General features: G+C 38.0%; 1 protein-coding gene across 2 annotated transcripts in view; it reads right to left on the bottom strand.

Annotated features, from left to right (window-relative positions):
• AFF2 (ALF transcription elongation factor 2) overlaps positions 1-17,991 on the bottom strand; it is a 626,368-nt gene that overhangs the window by 111,112 nt on the left and 497,265 nt on the right. For both annotated transcript variants that reach the window (XM_081081418.1, XM_081081419.1), the window contains one exon: positions 7,471-7,567. In XM_081081418.1, the coding sequence (XP_080937544.1) occupies positions 7,471-7,567 (97 nt within the window). The remainder of the gene's footprint in view (positions 1-7,470; positions 7,568-17,991) is intronic.

Raw genomic sequence — 17,991 nt, 5'->3', positions numbered from 1 at the left:
ACTTGTTGAGCATGAGGAGGGAGAACTGTGGCTAAAAAATAGGAACAATTACAACAGGGAAGGATCTCTGTTGTCACAACAAATGAATTCACTACAGCATGTCAACTTCAAAAAAGCCAGTTGATAGCAGGAGTAAAATTTATTGCATATTTTTCAATAGCAAACTTTAAACATAAAAGTGGGCTTGAATTTAAATGGGCTCCTATGTTTACAAAGTACAACATGCATCACAGGTATAAGGAACACATCTCAAAGCTGCCAGAATATTCTGATTTTTCTGCTACCATAGAATTTATCTAATTTTCAATTATCAAATAACAACCTAGCCCAGCGATGGCAAACCTATGACATGCGTGTCAGAGGTGACACGCGAACTCATTTTTTGGTTGATTTTTCTTTTTTAAATGGCATTTAAATATATAAAATAAATACCAAAAATATACATCTTTGTTTTACTATGGTTTCAAATATCAAAAATTTTCTCTATGTGACACGGCACCAGAGTTAAGTTAGGGTTTTTCAAAATGCTGATACGCCGAGCTCAAAAGTTTCGCCATCACTGACCTAGCCTGTGAGCTTTCCCAACAGTAACCAGAAAAACAAACAAACAAAAAAATTAAATTAAATTAACTATAAAACCAAAATCAAGAAACTAGTTTAAAAGCAAGCTGTTTGTTTGAGGTATTTGTATGAGGTAATTAGTAATCACCAGACAAATAAAATTAAGAAGTGTAGGGGAAGAGCTAAAAAGACACACTTTTCCTGTGAATGTTAACATCTTTGGGGTGCAGCTCTGATACTAGCATCTATTTTAAATGTTCACATATATGCAGTAAAATTCTTTCACTTGCAATTAAGTGCACTTTTCTAGGGGTATCAGGACAATCCTGAGCCAGAAAAAGAGACAAGCTTGGTTTCAATAAAACTGCATACATTGAAGCTACCTACAACAATGTATTCAGACACAACTCATTAGAATAACTTTGTGCTCAAAGCAAATTGTTCAGTTGTTTTTAAAGAACCAACATATCACTCCAAGCTTTATCTAGAATCCTTTAGTTGAGCCTGGTCACTACCTTAACATTTCCAGCCATAGTGTCCATTGTCCAAACTTCTAACTGGACTAAATAAAGTCATCTAAGATGTTGGTCTAATTCAAATTAATAAGACAGTATAAATATTAAAATGCCCTAAAGGCAGTTTCTAACAATATATATTTTTATGATTGTTATGCTTCTAAAGTCTGTTGCTTCAAATGCCAATCAGATTATTAAGGCATAAGAGAGCCATGCCAAGATCTAACCTGGCCTCAGAACCTAGGCATCATAGGCCATCCTGCCACCAGAGTATAATAATAGACTACATGCTTAGAACTGTGTAAATCAAGCATCATGATAACATTAAATGGAATATTAAGCAGATGTTTACCAGGTTCTATGAATATGTACTTGAAGGAGCTCTGAAGTGTGGTCAACATACATTCTAGAAGCCTTTGGAATAGGTCAAATTGTGGATAGCTTAAAACTTTTAAGGACAGAAATTTTAATATACCTGTCAATACAATTTCTTTGTTAAAAAACATTTGAGACTGATTAGGCTGCTTATATTGAAAGAGAAGCACTAAGTCTGTATCTTTAGATCTTTTATTGAACTGCAAGCACAACATCAATAACTGCATCTCAGCTGTAAATGAAAATTGATTCCAGGTTTAACCCCTCATTTTCACGGGTTCTTTTAATCCTGAGAAACATAAGAAGAAAATTTTAACCAAAAGGAAAACTTAAAAAAAAAAGAAAACTGAAATTTCAGAGCTATGAGGTAAATATGTGCAAAGAACTTTACACCTATGAACTCCTAAGAACTGTGTCTACTGGATCATGCCACTGTCCCACCAAAACCCAGTGACTCATCACATCATCATTACTAGCCCTAAATTACTTGCTTAAAATGGCAATTCAATAAGTGTTATATAGGAATAAAGGCCATGGTTGGTATGTGTGTGTGTGTGTATATATATATATATATATATATATATATATATATATATCATGGCAAGGTTATATATATATATATATATATATATATATATCATGGAAAGGTTATATATATATATATATATATATATATATATATATATCATGCTAAAAGCAGCATCTGAAGAGTAAAAAGTCAGTCAGTCAGTCAGCTGGCTAATTGACATCATGTAGCCCTCACATCCCAATCATATTATTTTATTTTTTAAATATATTTTTATTTATTTCAGAGAGGAAGGGAGAGGGAGATAAAAACATCATTTATGAGAAACATTGATCAGCTGCCTTCTGCATACCCCCTACTGGGGATGGAGCCCACAACCAGGCCATGTGCCTGACTGAATCAAACTGTGACCTCCTTGTTCATAGGTCAACACTCAACTGCTGAGACATACCAGCTGGGCCCATCCATATTATTGATATATAGCTATAAAAGAATGTATTGCAACACATATGTTTATGCAGACACTAAGTAAAAAACACTGCACCCAATTCAAACACTGTTCTTGAACATTCCACAGTCCAATGTCATCTTCAAATGACTATTTCCCATTCAGGGGGAGCTCCTGAGAGAAAACCAAGGTGAATACAGCCTTCCTTCAGAGTGAGAGCTCAGAAAGCAAAAATAAAAACAATAATAAAAAGGCATGACTCAACTCTCCATTCACATCAGACCTTAGAAAAGTGGTTCTCAACCTTCCTAATGCTGCGACCCTTTAATACAGTTCCTCTTGCTGTGGTGACCCCCAACCATAAAATTATTTTCGTTGCTACTTCATAACTTTAATTTTGCTACTGTTATGAATTGTAATGTAAATATCTGATATGCAGGATGGTCTTAGGCGACCCCTGTGAAAGGGTCATTCAACCCCCAAAGGGGTCGTGACCCACAGGTTGAGCACCACTGCCTTAGAAGAAAAACTATTTTTAAAGACATGTATAATAAATAAATAAATAAGTAAATGAATAAATAAATGTAATTTTTCTGGAGGACTTGGTACAGTGTCATTGGCAATTTGGCCTTTCTTCCTGGGACATCTGGTTTAAAACTTGTCAGATCTCAGAGGGGAGGAAAGGTTGTTCAAATCAGGGATGCCTTTGAGGGGCCATAAGGACATTCAATCTAGTTCCTAGCAGATCCCTATAGACATCAAAGCCAAACTGAAGTTAATATCTTAAAGGGCCATAAGGATGAATAACCAGCCTTTGTTTAGTGCTTATGGTTTTAAAAGCATTTTCTTATATGCAATCTTCATTTGATTCTCACAATACTCCTAAGAATTGGACAAAACTGGTTTATCTTAGTTTATTGGTGAGAAATCCAAGACTTAGAGATATTAGGTGAGTTGCACAAAGTCAAGCAGATAGTGTGTGATAGAGTTGGATTGATGCCCAGGCTTCTCTAGTCCAAAAATCATGCTCTTAATGACTATACTTATGAATCCTCATGGCCAGGTACACATAGCTAATAAATGTTAGGACAAGGCAGAATCTTTTCATTCAAGTTTGCCACATACTGGCTGTTTTCCAGCTAGTTAATTAAACAGCTCTCTTTAACATCCCATTTCTTACAAGAAAAGGGAAGGTAATTAATATGGCATCTCAAAAAATAGGAGACATTTTACATTGCTATTAGTAGTACGATGCTGCTGCTGCTGCTGCTCATCATCATCATGTAACAAAAAGTGATAAACATATACTATATTCTAACCATACTTTCAAATGATTTTGCCTATTTTCATTCACTTAATCATTGAATCCTCACTACAACCCAAATGAATAGCTGCTATTGTTATCTCCATTTTCTAGACACTTAAGTCTTTAGTTCAAGTTCACCAGAAAGTGGCAGAGCCAGGATTATAATCCATTTGGATATATACTGATTATTTTGCTTTCTATCCCACACTGTCCCAGCACTGACACACCAACTTAGAAGACAGTGTAGATATATCTGCTTCCTAAATAGTCTTAAATGAGAAAGCAAAATGCAATGGGGAATGTAAAGAGAGCACACAAACTTTTAAAAAATAATTTCAGGGTACTATCACATTTTTTTTTCTCTGAAACCATATGCATACTTGTGTATCTGATTTTAAGAGTCACTAGAAGGTAAAATCTTTTGTTAAAAATGCTTCTGTATAACCCTGAGTCTCCATGGCTGACTCATGGAATATTTAATTTGTATATTATAATTGTCCCATTCTGGCTGCATGCTCCACTTTCCCATTTGAAGAAATAATACTTAGCATTTAAACACATCCTAATTGTTCTATTGGTGTTTGTGCATAGCATGGCTAATACTGCTGTGGAGGGGTCCAATGGGGGCAGGGAGAGGGGAGGTTGTTCTGATTATGAAATACTTGGGACTAAATGTCAAATTAGAAATTAACATGTCTTGATCCTGTATTTCATTTTCATACATACATTTGAAATGCATTCTTTTTGAATTTGTTATGTTGCAAGCCATAGCATAGCGTCTCAGAAGCTTTTTGGAAAAGAGTGGTTTGTACTCACTAAACCTGAACTATTTGGGTCTCCTTAGGTGAGTCCAGGTGCAATGATTATGGGTGAGATAAGTTGAGGATATCTCCAGAAAGCTAATAGCTTTTATATTGGAGTATGTCTGTATGAATGTAGCTACTAGGTTTTGGGAAATTTTCTAAGTATAATGTCAGCTCCAACCAATGGTGTGATTTAATGCACCAAAGCATTTGTTTGTATGCTTTTCTCCCAACCATCCTGCCACAAATAGAATGATTCTGTAATGCTGTAGCTTAGACAAGAGGCCAAAACTTAACTCTAAGGTTTTCTGCAAGTTTCAAATGAAACAGAGAACCTTGACTTAATGCCTGGCTCAGAGGAAGGGCAACTCCATAAAGTGGGACATCTTAGCATTCCTTCTGATGTTGCAGAGGTATGAAGGTCCCAATTATAAGATAAGATAAATTAACTATAATATCAACATGGTACTATTTTATTTTGCCTGAAAAGAAAATGATTTTGACAGTCCTTCAATTAGTTAAACATAGAATTACTATATGACTCAACCATTTCAATTTTAGGTGGAAGAATTGAAAAAAAATGAAAGATTAAATTCAAAAGAACTGGAACATATATTCCAATGAAACTTAGACACAAATGTTCATAGAAGCCCTATTTTCAATAGCTAAAAGGTGGAAACAACCAAAATGTCCCTAAAGTGATGAATGGATAAATAAAAGGTAGTAGATCCATAAAACAATATTATTTAGCCACAAAAAGGAATGTGGTATCGATACATGTTACACCATGGATGAACCTAGAAAACATTATAGTAAGTAAAAGAAGCCAGTTATAAAATGTCACTCAAGTTTTTGCCAAATGTCTTTTGCCTGAAGGTTCATGAAAGCTGCAAGATTCTGTGTACTGATTCTCAGCTGTGTTCTGAAGTGGCACACCTGGGAAAGGTGAATGGAGTAATCACAGTTATATTTTAATTAATTAATGAGCATAGGCTCTAAACCTCACACTGAAGTTACTAAAGTTACAGCTCACTCAAGACAATACTTAGCCCAAGAAAGGGAAAGAAAATCTCAATTGCTTACTAACAACCAATATTGCGTATGCCAAAGAGGAAACAGGGAGAAGATGAAAGCAGTTTTCAAGAGCTCAACATCTCTTTACTCTAATTCTCTATATATAAAGAGCCAGGGTCCATAACGATGGAAGGCTTGGCCAAACACCGGAAGTCAGTGCTGGGTTGCCGTGGTGACTCAGCACTGACTTCAGCCAATGCTGGTGCAGCGACCCAGCACTGACTGCCGAGGGGGCTGCAGATCAGGCCCAGAGAGAGGCCTGCAGAGAGAGAGAGAGAGAGAAAGGCAGGTTCTGATCTGCAGCCTCTGTGGCAGCTGTTGACCAGCTGTTGCCTCTCTCTTTATCTCTGGGTTTCCCCAGCAGCCAGGCCTCTGTTTTTCTCAGGGCCTCCATCAGGGGCTGCTAATCAGCCCTGCCTCTCTGATCAGGCCCAGAGGTAGGCCTGGAGACGCTGACTGGAATAGAAACTGACCAATCAGAACTTAATCTGGGTGAAGTTCCAGGAGCCAATGTCTGCCTAGGAGGCAGAGCTTTTGATGCTGACTGGAATAGAAACTGACCAATCAGAACCTAATCTGGCTGAACTACAAAGGCAGAATCTAAGGTGGGGCCTGAGGAGGGGTTTTAAGGGCAACAGCTATTTGGTGTAAGATGTAAGAAAGCAGTTCAATTTTTTAATGACCACTTTGGCAATATAGTGCATATGGCTGGCTATAAGCCAAGAGCATCTCCTCATGCTGAAAAAGCCCCCCCCCCCATTTAAGCAATCTTATCCTATATAATCTATCTATACCAGGGGTGGGCAAACTTTTTGACTTGAGGGCCACAATGGGTTCTTAAACTGGACCGGAGGGCTGGAACAAAAGCATGGATGGAGTGTTTGTGTGAACTAATATAAATTCAAAGTAAACATCATTACATAAAAGGGTACGGTCTTTTTTTTTTTTTTTTTTTTTTTTTTTTTTTTTTTTTTTTTAGTTTTATTCATTTCAAACGGGCCGGATCCGGCCCGCGGGCTGTAGTTTGTCCATGGCTGATCTATACTAATAAAAGGGTAATATGCTAATTAGACCAGGTTCCAGGTTGACCGGCCATCTTCCAGACGTCTGACTTCCTTCCAGACAAAGCCATGGTTGTGGGGGCCAAGGCAGAGGCCATTAAGGGTGATCAATCTGGCAGGGAAGGGCAATTGGGGGTGAGATCAGGCCGGCAAGGGGGGGCACTTGGGAGCAACCAGGCCAGCAAGGGAGGGCAGTTGGGGGGCAGTTGGGGACAATGAGGCAGACAGAGACAGTTAGGGGTGAACAGGCCAGCAGGGGAGGGCAGTTAGGGGAGAGATTAGGCTGGCAGGGGAGGGCCATTGGGGGCAAGATCAGGTCAGCAGGAGAGGGTAGTTGGGGGCAACCAGGGCAGCAGGGGAGGGAAGTTGGAGGCAATCGGGCAGGCAGAGGAGCTGTTAGGCATCGATCAGGCTGGAAGGGGAGTGGTTTTGAGATGATCAGGCTGGCAGGCAAGCGAGCAGTTGGGAGCCAGCAGTCCTGGATTGTGAGAGGGATGTCTGACTGCTGGTTTAGGCTCGATCCCTGTGGGACATCCCCCGAGGGGTCCCAGATTGTAGAGGGTGCAGGCTGGGCTGAGGAACACCCCCCCAGTGCACGAATTTTGTGCACCGGGCCTCTAGTTTTAATGAAAGTGTAAGCTGATCCATCCTGTTCCAGAATACTATGCCTATCTTTGCTTTTTTTCCCTCTCACCAAAGACCAGAGATGAAGCAGTGCATAGGATTCTGGATAACAACACCATTCCAGTTCCTTTTGCCCCCACCCCTTAGTTCCCAAACCAAGCCTTAAGGTATTCCTACCTGGTAGAGCTCAGTGGCAGTGCACTGAGTAGTCAAGGTCTTCACAGGCTCAAGGTCATCTTCATCACTGCTCAGCTTCAGGTCGTCCTCAAGCATCCTACAAAATAAGCAGAGTAGTGTTCATGTTAGAAAGTGTCTTTTATAAGCCATACTCAGATTAATCTTGCAATGAGGATAAAATAATGGAACTACAATCTGACAGCTGCAATTCTGTCAAAGGTGCAAAGGGAACCAAGATTCTTTCAGCTAATTAGATATTTGAGATCATATTTATATCATACTCTGCACACATCATTCCTCTCTACCTTCTCCTAAATCAAGAACAAAAAAAGGACTATTTCAGCATCTCCAGAAATGACCAAAATCTATATATTTTTACTACGGAACGTATAATAAATGCAGATTAATCACTGTGGAGGTGGGACGTAGCATTGGATCTCTAGAGAAAAAGATGGTCCAAGTCTGCCATGAAAGAATAGGGGTATGATAATAGCCTCTAGGTACAGAGGCTATTCCCAAAGCCTGCTGGGGATTTCTAGATGAAAGAGGAAAAATGCCCAGTGAACTTCCACTACCTTTCTATTCCCTCTGCACTGTGGCAGTTCGGTGGTCACAAAATAGCTGGGCGAGAAATGGCTTGCCATTAACTTTTGATATATGACTGATATCTTCCTATAAGATTTGATCCAACAGAAGTAAGCTCATGATATGGCTAAGAAGTCTTTCTATACTAAGGAAAGATACCTGAAAATATGAATGGACTGAATTTTGGCGATGAAATAGCACCTTCAAGATTGTTGATCAAGCACACAGAGCCCTTTTTTTCTATAAGAATATTAATTCCAGTGCACCTCACTGTCTCCAAGTTTGAGCTACAGAGGGAAAAGTGCTTATTATCTTAAAATTCCAGTTAATCAACCTTCAAAGAGCATTTGGTGTTAATATTTTTATTTCATAAATACAATCTTAGACCTTGTCCCAGGCTTCAAGTGTGGGTTTTTTTTTTGCTGGTCAAAAAGGACTTTATTCTCTCTCTCTCTCTCTCTCTCTCTCTCTCTCTCTCTCTCTCTCTCTCTCTCTCTCTTTCAATACTCTGAATATAGGTAGTCAATGACTATGTGTTAATTTATACCTAAGTGATAAATGATTCCTATTATTTAGAGAATCAATTTCTGTGTCAGAGAAGGTGCTAATCATTTAATCAGGAGCATGCTATTGAAATCTATGAAGGAAGTGCTATTATTAGCCATATTTTCTAAATGTAAACACCAAGACTTAGAGAGAGTAAACAACTTGTTCATGATCACACAGCTAGGAAATCATGGAGGTAAACATGGAACCCATACTATCTTCACCTGTAACTTGAGAATATATAATGTTTTCCCAGAGGATATAACTTACAAAAGATGATGTATTAAATAAGTAAAATTAGCAGCAATATAAAAAAATCATAAAACAAAATAAGACATATTGATATATTTGGATTAAACTGCTTGGCCAATCATAAAGTCTGCTATATTGGGTAAGTCATTTATTATCTCTGAACCTCATCTAGCCTTCTCATCTGTTAAATAGGATAATAATTAAACTTTTGAATGTGAAATGTTTTATGAAAACACAGGTTTTCATAGAGCATTATAACCTGATACAGGTTACAGTTATTTTAGACATCATTAATACTATTAACAAGTAATCACAAGTGAAGTCTTCATGAGACTTTGTTCTTCTCATTTTAATTCACCAAGCAATGCAAAGCCATGATGACTAGGGAACTGTCTCATGGAGTCTCAAAGCTGGATCCAGAAATGGGTTCATGGTATTCAGGCTACTCTCCTTTGGGTAGAACTAGCTTGTCCAGAACCTGAGTGCAAAGAGCTGAACTCAGCTCTTATTTTACTCTCCAATCAACCCTATATGATTTTTTAAAAATATATTTTATTGATTTTTTTACAGAGAGGAAGGGAGAGGGATAGAGAGTTAGAAACATCGATGAGAGAGAAACATCGATCAGCTGCCTCCTGCATACCCCCCATTGGGGATGTGCCTGCAACCAAGGTACATGCCCTTGACTGGAATTGAACCCGGGACCCTTGAGTCTGCAGGCCGATGCTCTATACTATGAGCCAAACTGGTCAGGGCCAACTCTATATGATTTTAACATGGAAATTAAAGGTCCTCAACTGTACATTTCTGAAAATAGGCAGCCAATCTACATAGTAATTGATATTAAACACCCTTGGGCAACAAGCTTGGTATAAATTTGGTTGTTAATAAAGGACATTTTGATGCATATATTCAAGTCCCAATAAACCCAAGTCAAGGAAGTAACTAGGAAGGCAAACTATCATTAGTTATCTCTAGAGGTGTTAGACATTTTTTCATTCCATTCCTTCCCTGACTTATTAAGCTTTATTATTTAATATACATGTATTTGTTTGCATTCCCATCCATTGCTAATGGTGAACATTAGGGAAAGTGTAAAATTATGAAATATTTTGAATTTAATTTTTATAGCACCACCATTTAAACCCATTACAATTAAGGTAGTCTCAGAAGAAAAATAGCAATCTCTTTTCATGATGTTATAATTCCATAGACAAATTCATCACACACTAGATATCCTAAAATGTGAAAAAAATGCTCATATAAATGTAGGCCTGTGTGCATAATCTTAAAATACAACAACAGCAATCCTTTCTCCACTTTTCAATTAGACTAGAGGACCAGTGCACGATTAAATCGTGCACAAGTAGGGTCCCATAGGCCTAACTTGCCATCAGGGCCATGTCCTCTGCCCTACAAAGCCTCGCATGCTCCACGGATGCTGCTGGCAGCCCACTACGCTCCAGAAGTCCCGCCCACTGTGGGAGCCAGAAGTCCCGCCCACCCATCAATTCACCTCCTGGTGAGACCAGTCTTTGGTCCTGATGCCATTATGGCATCACAATCACAGACTTTTTATGATATAGATGAAAACAGAACAAAGTAGATGTCCTGAGTGAGTTAGGATGTTTGCTCAGGATCTAGTAGTTCACAATACCAGTCTTTGTGTGAAAACTCTATGTTTTCATTTTTACTATGACTTATAATTTCTATAGTATTAAGAAGTAATATATGTACAATATCATGTCATCTGCGAATAAGGACAGTTTTACTACTTTTTTTCCAACTTGGATGCCTTTTATTTCTTCTTCTTGTCTAATTGCAATGGCTAATACTTCCAGTACTATGTCATGATATTGTACATAAAAAAACCCTAAAGACTCCATCAAAAAACTATTAGACTTAATAAATGAATTCTGCAATGCAGCAGGATGAAAATTAACGTCAATAAATCTATGGCAATTTCTATACACCAATAGTGAACTTACAGAAAGAGAGACTAAAAAAGCAATCCTATTTACCATCGCACCAAAAAAATTAAGATACCTAGGAATAAAATTAACTAAAGAGGTAAAAGAACTCTACTCAGAAAACTACAGGACGTTAAAAAAAGAGATAGAGGAAGACATAAACAGATGGAAGAACATACCATGTTCATAGATTGGTAGAATCAACATCATTAAAATGTCCATACTACCCAAAGCAATCTATAAATTCAACGCACTCCACATTAAAATACCAATGGAATATTTCACAGACCTAGAATGAACTATCCAAAAATTCATCTGGAATAAAAAAAGACCCTAATAGCTGCAGCAATCCTGAGAAAGAAGAACAAAGTAGGTGGGATCTCAATACCAGATATAAAGCTGTATTACAAAGCCACTGTTCTCCAAACTGCCTGAAACTGGCACAAGAACAGACATATAGATCAATGGAATAGAATAGAGAACCCTGAAATCAACCCGAACCAATATGCTCAATTAATATTTGACAAAGGAGGCAAGAACATACAATGGAGTCAAGACGGTCTCTTCAATAAATGGTGTTGGGAAAATTGGACAGATACATGCAAAAAAAAAAAATGAAACTAGACCACCAACTTATACTATACACAAAAATAAACTCAAAATGGATAAAGGACTTAAATGTAAGATAGAAAACCATAAGAAATACTAGAGGAACCCAAAGGCAACAAAATCTCAGATGTATGCCAAAGCAATTTCTTCACTGATACAGCTCCTAGGGCATTGGAAACTAAAGATAAAATAAACAAATGGGACTACATCAAAATAAAAAGCTTCTGCACAGCAAAAGAAACCATCAAGAAAACAACAAGAAAGCCCACTGCATGGGAGAACATATTTGCCAATGTTATCACCAATAAGGGTTTAATCTCCAACATTTATAGGGAACTCATACAACTTAACAAAAGGAAGATAAACAATCCAATAAAAAAAATGGGCAAAGGACCTAAAGAGACACTTTTCTTTTCTTTTCTTTTCTTTGTTTTAACATATATTCTATTGATTTTCCATAGAGAAGAAGGGAGAGGGATAGAGATTTAGAAACATCAGTGAGAAAGAAAGATTGATCAGCCGCCTCCTGCATGCCCCCCACTGGGGATGCACCCGCAACCAAGGTACACGCCCTCGACCTGAATCGAACCTGGGACCCCTGAGTCCGCAGGCCACGCTCCATCCACTGAGCCAAACTGGCTCGGCAATAGACACTTTTCAAAAGAGGACGTTCAGAAAGCCTAGACATATGAAAACATGCTCAAAGTCACTAATCATCTGAGAGATGAAAATCATAGCAACAATGAGGTACCATCTCACACCTGTCAGAATGGCTATCATCAACAAATCAACAAACTACAAGTGCTGGAGAGGATGCGAAGAAAAGGGAACACTTGTGCACTGCTGGTGGGAATGCAGACTGGTGCAGCCACTATGGAAGACAGTATGGAGTTTCCTCAAAAAGTTAAAAATGGACCTCTCATTTGACCCAGTGATCCACTTCTAAGAATATATCCCAAGAAACCAGAAACACCAATCAGAAAGGATATATATGCATCCCTATGTTCATAGTAGCACAATTTACCATAGCTAAGATTTGGAAACATCCTAAGTTCCCATCAGCAGATGAGTGGATTAGAAAACTGTGGTACATCTACACAATGGAATACTATGCTGCTGTAAAAAAGAAGGCATTCTTACCATTTGCAACAGCATGGATGGAACTGGAGAGCATTATGCTAAGTGAAATAAGCCAGCAATGAAGGAAAAATACCACATGATCTCACTCATTCATGGATAATAAAGACCATTATAAACTGATGAACAAAAATAGATACAAAGGCAGAGCAGCATCGAACAGATTGTCAAACTACAGTGGGAAGGCCGGGGTGGTTTGGGATGGGGATAAGAGATCAGCCGAAAAGTTTGTATGCATGCATATAAGCATAACCAATGGACATAAGACACTGTGGGGGGTAGGGGAGGCCAGGGGAAGATAAAGGGGGGAAAAAGGGAGACATATGTAATACTGTTTGTAATACTTTAAGCAATAAAACAAAATTTTTAAAAAAGTAATATAGTCCAGAAAACTGTGTCAAAAAAACCAAGTCCTTGCCCTGAAGAGATGATCCCATAAGAGCTTAATTAACAAAACTAGGGGCCAATGGGGTAAAATGAACAAAAAGAAATCTGTAGAAATATTGGAGAAGCTAGAGTTGTGCCCAGGGTCTTGTCTATGAATAAATCTCTTGGCCTCAAGCTGAACCTGGTGGCCTCAGAGGGCTTTTTCCACTGAGACATGCTAGGACACTATGAGGTGACAGGCCCCATGTGATTTTTAACCATAAACCTTGGCAATTCAGAGTGGGATGCTTAGGTGATTTTGATGAGGAAAAATGGAGGGCTTAAAAGATTAATACAGAAGTTTCTATGGAAATGAAGCCTTTAGTTGATGCAATATGGGTTTAAAAGTCAAGGCTCAAGAGCTAGACACACCTTAGTTTGAATACAGGAATTTCTAATGAGTATGCTCTCTTGAACTAGATAATAAATCTCTTTGAATATTAATTTTCTCACGTATTAAAATGGACAGTAGTAGCCACTTTAAATAATTTTTCAAAGGATTATAAAAAAGTTTATATAAATTGCCTATCAGTAAATACAGGTAGATATTGTTTTCACCTTGTCTATTATTGCTATTGTTGTTATTATTATTACCTGAGAAATGCTGCTATAGACTTGGAACAATTATTTTTAAAAAGCTCTGGCATTTACCTCCAAATTAGCAGGGCTATCAACTAGCAAACATTATTAGAAGCCCTTGACAAGATGAAGAGAGGTTCTGAGATCTGGTCTAAACCCATCATGGCTAATTTGGATTTCCTGAGATCCTCTCAGAGTAATTAAGATACCCTGGATATTTGAAAGCCTATTGCAAGAGAAAACACCCAGACAATTCCAAGTGAGATTTAAAAAAAAAAGGATGCCAACCCTAGCTGGTTTGGCTCAGTGGATAGAACATTGGCCTGCGGACTGAAGGGTTCCGGGTTCAATTCTGTCCAAGGGCACATGCCCAGGTTGCAGGCTCAATCCCCAGTAGGGGACTTGCAGGAGGCAGCCAATCAATGATTCTCTGTCATCATTGATGTTTCCACCTCTATCTCTCTCCCTTTCCCTTCCTTTCTGAAATCAATTACAATTTAAAAAGAATGCCCTGATATCCTACTATATATAAATGTGGAACTACCTTCAGATCCAGAGAAATAGGCTAAGGGTGGTTCCCACTGGAAGTTGTGCTTACCTTGAATACCTTGACTTTTGGCCAGCCACTCTTAGGAGGCAGTTCCAATACATAGTTGGTTCTAACCATTGTATATAAGGTTGATCTTTGGAAGCAATTAGTTGATCCAGAACCCTTGCTCAGAAGCAACCTTTAAAACCATGAATGTGTAGGTTGTAAGTCTACACAGTGCCTATTTGTGAATTACAAAATGATGCCCTTCCAGGCAGATATGTCATCAGTTGTACTATTTGATACTAGCTGGATTACAGTTTCTAAGTATCTATGGAAATAGCTGCAATATGATACTCATATGGACCTTAGCTCTTACAGTTGGAAGTGCCTATGTTATCTATTTCACTTTGTCACCCAGTGGAGATAGCTACAACATCCACACAATATGGCCATAAACCATTGTCTGATGGATAGCCGGCAAAACCTTTCTATCGTTCGGTAGCTTTAACTGTTAGAAAGTTCTGACAATTAGGAATTTCCCTGTTCTTTTTTGTAGGTTCCATCTGGTAACCTAAGCCTTGTTCTCTATAGTCCACATTGGGAGATTGGAGTTGGAATGTTGTTGGAAATAGAATCAGTCCTGCTATCTCCATTGTTTAGGGGATGGGAAGGCTGTTTCACTCAGGTGTTAGGCTCTGAATAAAAATTAGGAACCATAGAGTCTGTCTCAATTATTCTGGGGTCTTCAGGGGACTAGTTTTAATTACCACTGTTTTCATAAGTATCCAGAGCTGTTGACAATCAGAGTAAGTTTTTATGGCTCCAAATGAATAACACACCTGAGCTGGGCTGATCATTTCAGTCTGTGGGATACCTCAAGGCTTATGCCTTCTCATCAGGCAGTGTCTTACAGTGGGCCTTCTTCTAGAATGATAACTTAGCCCTACTGAATCCTTAAAGAGCACTTCCTCTTCATAAAGTAGACTGGGAGGAATGAAATATGACTGGCTTAGAATTAATCAGGCAATTATATATTTTCCTACCTGATGCTTTGTATTCTCTGTAGCACTGAATCATTTGTTTATACTAAGCAGGCAATGAGGAAGAGGTGGTGATATTTTTCAAAGCATTCATTCTGTTTCCCTGAGGTAAAGGTGTTCAGGCTTTTTTTCTCAGGAGAAGCTGCATTTAATTTTCTCAAGTTTTTAACTTAAAAGTCTGATTCCATGACCACCCCCTGTGGCAGGGACAAATGGTATGAAGATCTAGACTATATTACATTGGAATAAATCTCCTAGATTTATCAGGTGGGGCCCTCTAGCTCAGTGCCACCCAGTAGGCCCACAGCCTGAATCTAAACTAGATTGTGTACCCTGCCATGGTAATGCAGACCAAAGAAGGAGGGTCTTCTGTAGCTGATGGACTTCTAGGGGTTTCAGGAAATGGGATTCTCTTAAGGTTACTCTGGTTCATTAGCAAGAGAACTGGGAGTTACTGAGCCAGCAGATGCCTGACAGAGCATGGATTCTGCCAAGCAACTCTCCATTGTCAGACTGGGTGGTGCCGTTTCAGACAAAGAAACAGAACCATAGAGCCCTACTGCTGCTTGGGCACTCAAAACTTGTCTCCCATTGCCCTTAGAGTCGGATCCAGGAGCTTATTATCTGTAAACCGATTGCTGAGTCACCATTAGGTTGAGGGCAAAACAAATCCTTCCTACAAGCAGCCTTCCCATTCTGTCTTAGTGAAGCCACAGAGGTTCAAGACTGGGGGACCAAGAGGTAAAAAAATCTTGCATTTTAGCACCATCCACTGGAAAATAGTAGAAATACTTCTTCAGAGATAAATGCATAAGCAAAGGAGGACAGAAAATACCATGAAGAGCCACAGTAATGAGGATGAGCAGAAAGAGAAAGAAAATTTTCAGAAAGCAAGCTGGAACAAATAGAAATATGTGCTATAAATGACAGTATTTCAAGATTGCAGTTCTGAAAATATTCAATGAGATGTGAGAAAATACCAACAGGCAATTCAGTGCACTTAGAAAACAAATCAAGGAACAAAAGTACTTTATCAAAAAGCTTGAAACTTTATAAAAGAACCAATCAGAACTCCTGGAAAAGAAGCATGCAATTAAGGAGATTAAGAGTTAAGTACTGAGCATGGAAAACAGAACCAACCAGAAGGAGGAAAGAATCACTGATATAGAATATAGGAATTAAGACATGATGCAGAGGGAAGAAGAGAGAAACCTGAGCATAAAAAAATAAAAAATAAAGAGCTCTACAAGATCTATCTGACTCAATCAGAAAAAGCAATTATTAGAATTATAGGCATTGCAAAGGAGGAAGAGAAGAAGCATGGAATAAAGTCTATTAAAACAAACAGTAGATGAGAACTTCTTTTATCTATGGAAAGAAATAGATCTTTGAATCCAAGAAGCAAACAGAACACCGTTACCTCAATCCAAAGAGGCTCTCTCCATAGCACTTAATATTGAAGCTGCCAAAAATTAATGACAAAGAAAAATATATCAAAGTAACCAGGGAAAAGAAGAAAGTGACCTACAAAGGAGAAATCATCAGCATTTCATCTAACTTCTCAGCAGAAACTCTACCAGCCAGAAGAGAATGGAACCAAATATTCAAAGGTCTGAAATAGAAACATTACCAGCCACAAATAACATATTTAGAAATCTTATCCTTTCAATATGAAGGAGAAGTAAAGACTTTCCCAAACATACAGAAGCTATGCGATTTTATCACCAGAAAACCTCCACTGTAGGAAATACTCAAGGGAGTTCATTCTACCTGAAACATAAAACATAAGTTCACAACACTATGAGTAAGATCATAAAAAAACCTTACAGCACAAACAGGGATAATTTGTGACAACAAAACCATAAAAGGGGATGGAGAAAGATCTGAGCTGGCAAAGAAAGATGAACATTAGATGCATTCAAAAGAAAAAAAAAACAAAACTATGCTATATATGCAACTTTATTTTTATAAACCTAATGGTAACCGCACACAAAAATCCCAAAACCAGGACATATAGTTTAAAAAAAAGAAGAAACATGGGGCAGATGTATGGAATATCACCAAGCAAATACAAAAGACAGAAACATAAAGGAAAATAATCAATTGAGGTAAAGAGCTACCAGAAAACAAAAGATAAAATGAATGTAGGAAATCCTCATATATAAATTATTACCCTAAATGTAAATGGTCTGAATTCACCAATAAAGAGGCACAGAGTAGCAGAATGGATCAAAAAACAAAACCCAACCAAATGCTGCCTACAAGAGACACATCTTAGCTGCAAAAAGAAAGGTAGATTCAAAGTAAAAGGGTGGAAAATGATTCTTCAAGCCAATAACATCCACAGAAAAACAAGTGTAGTCATATCTGACAAAATAGATTTCAAGATAACAAAATACAAAGATGGACACTTTATAATGATAAAGAAATACTATATAATGAAACATAACACTTCTTAATATATATGCACCCAACCCAAGGAGCACTGAAATATATAAAACAGCTACTCATAGAACTAAAGGGAGAAACAGATCAAAACACAATCATAGTTTGGGACCTTAATATTCCATTGACAGCTCTAGATAGATCAACCAAACAGAAAATACAGAGATATTGGCTTTAAATAATACAGTAGGCTAAATGGACATAATTGACATTTACAGAACCTTTCATCCCAGATCATCAGATTATAGATTCTTCTCCAGTGCAAGTAGAACATTCTCAAGGACAGACAATGCGTTGGATCACAAAACTAGCATCAACAAGTTCAAGAAGACTGAAATGATATCAAGCATATTCTCTTACCACAACACCCTGAAAATTAGAAATCAACAGCAAAAAGGAA

Source organism: Myotis nattereri, assembly GCF_964212035.1.
Source record: "Myotis nattereri genome assembly, chromosome: X".
Lineage (NCBI taxonomy): Eukaryota > Metazoa > Chordata > Mammalia > Chiroptera > Vespertilionidae > Myotis > Myotis nattereri.
The sequence above is the reverse complement of the archived record's forward strand: the minus strand, read 5'-3'. Positions and strand labels throughout refer to the sequence as shown.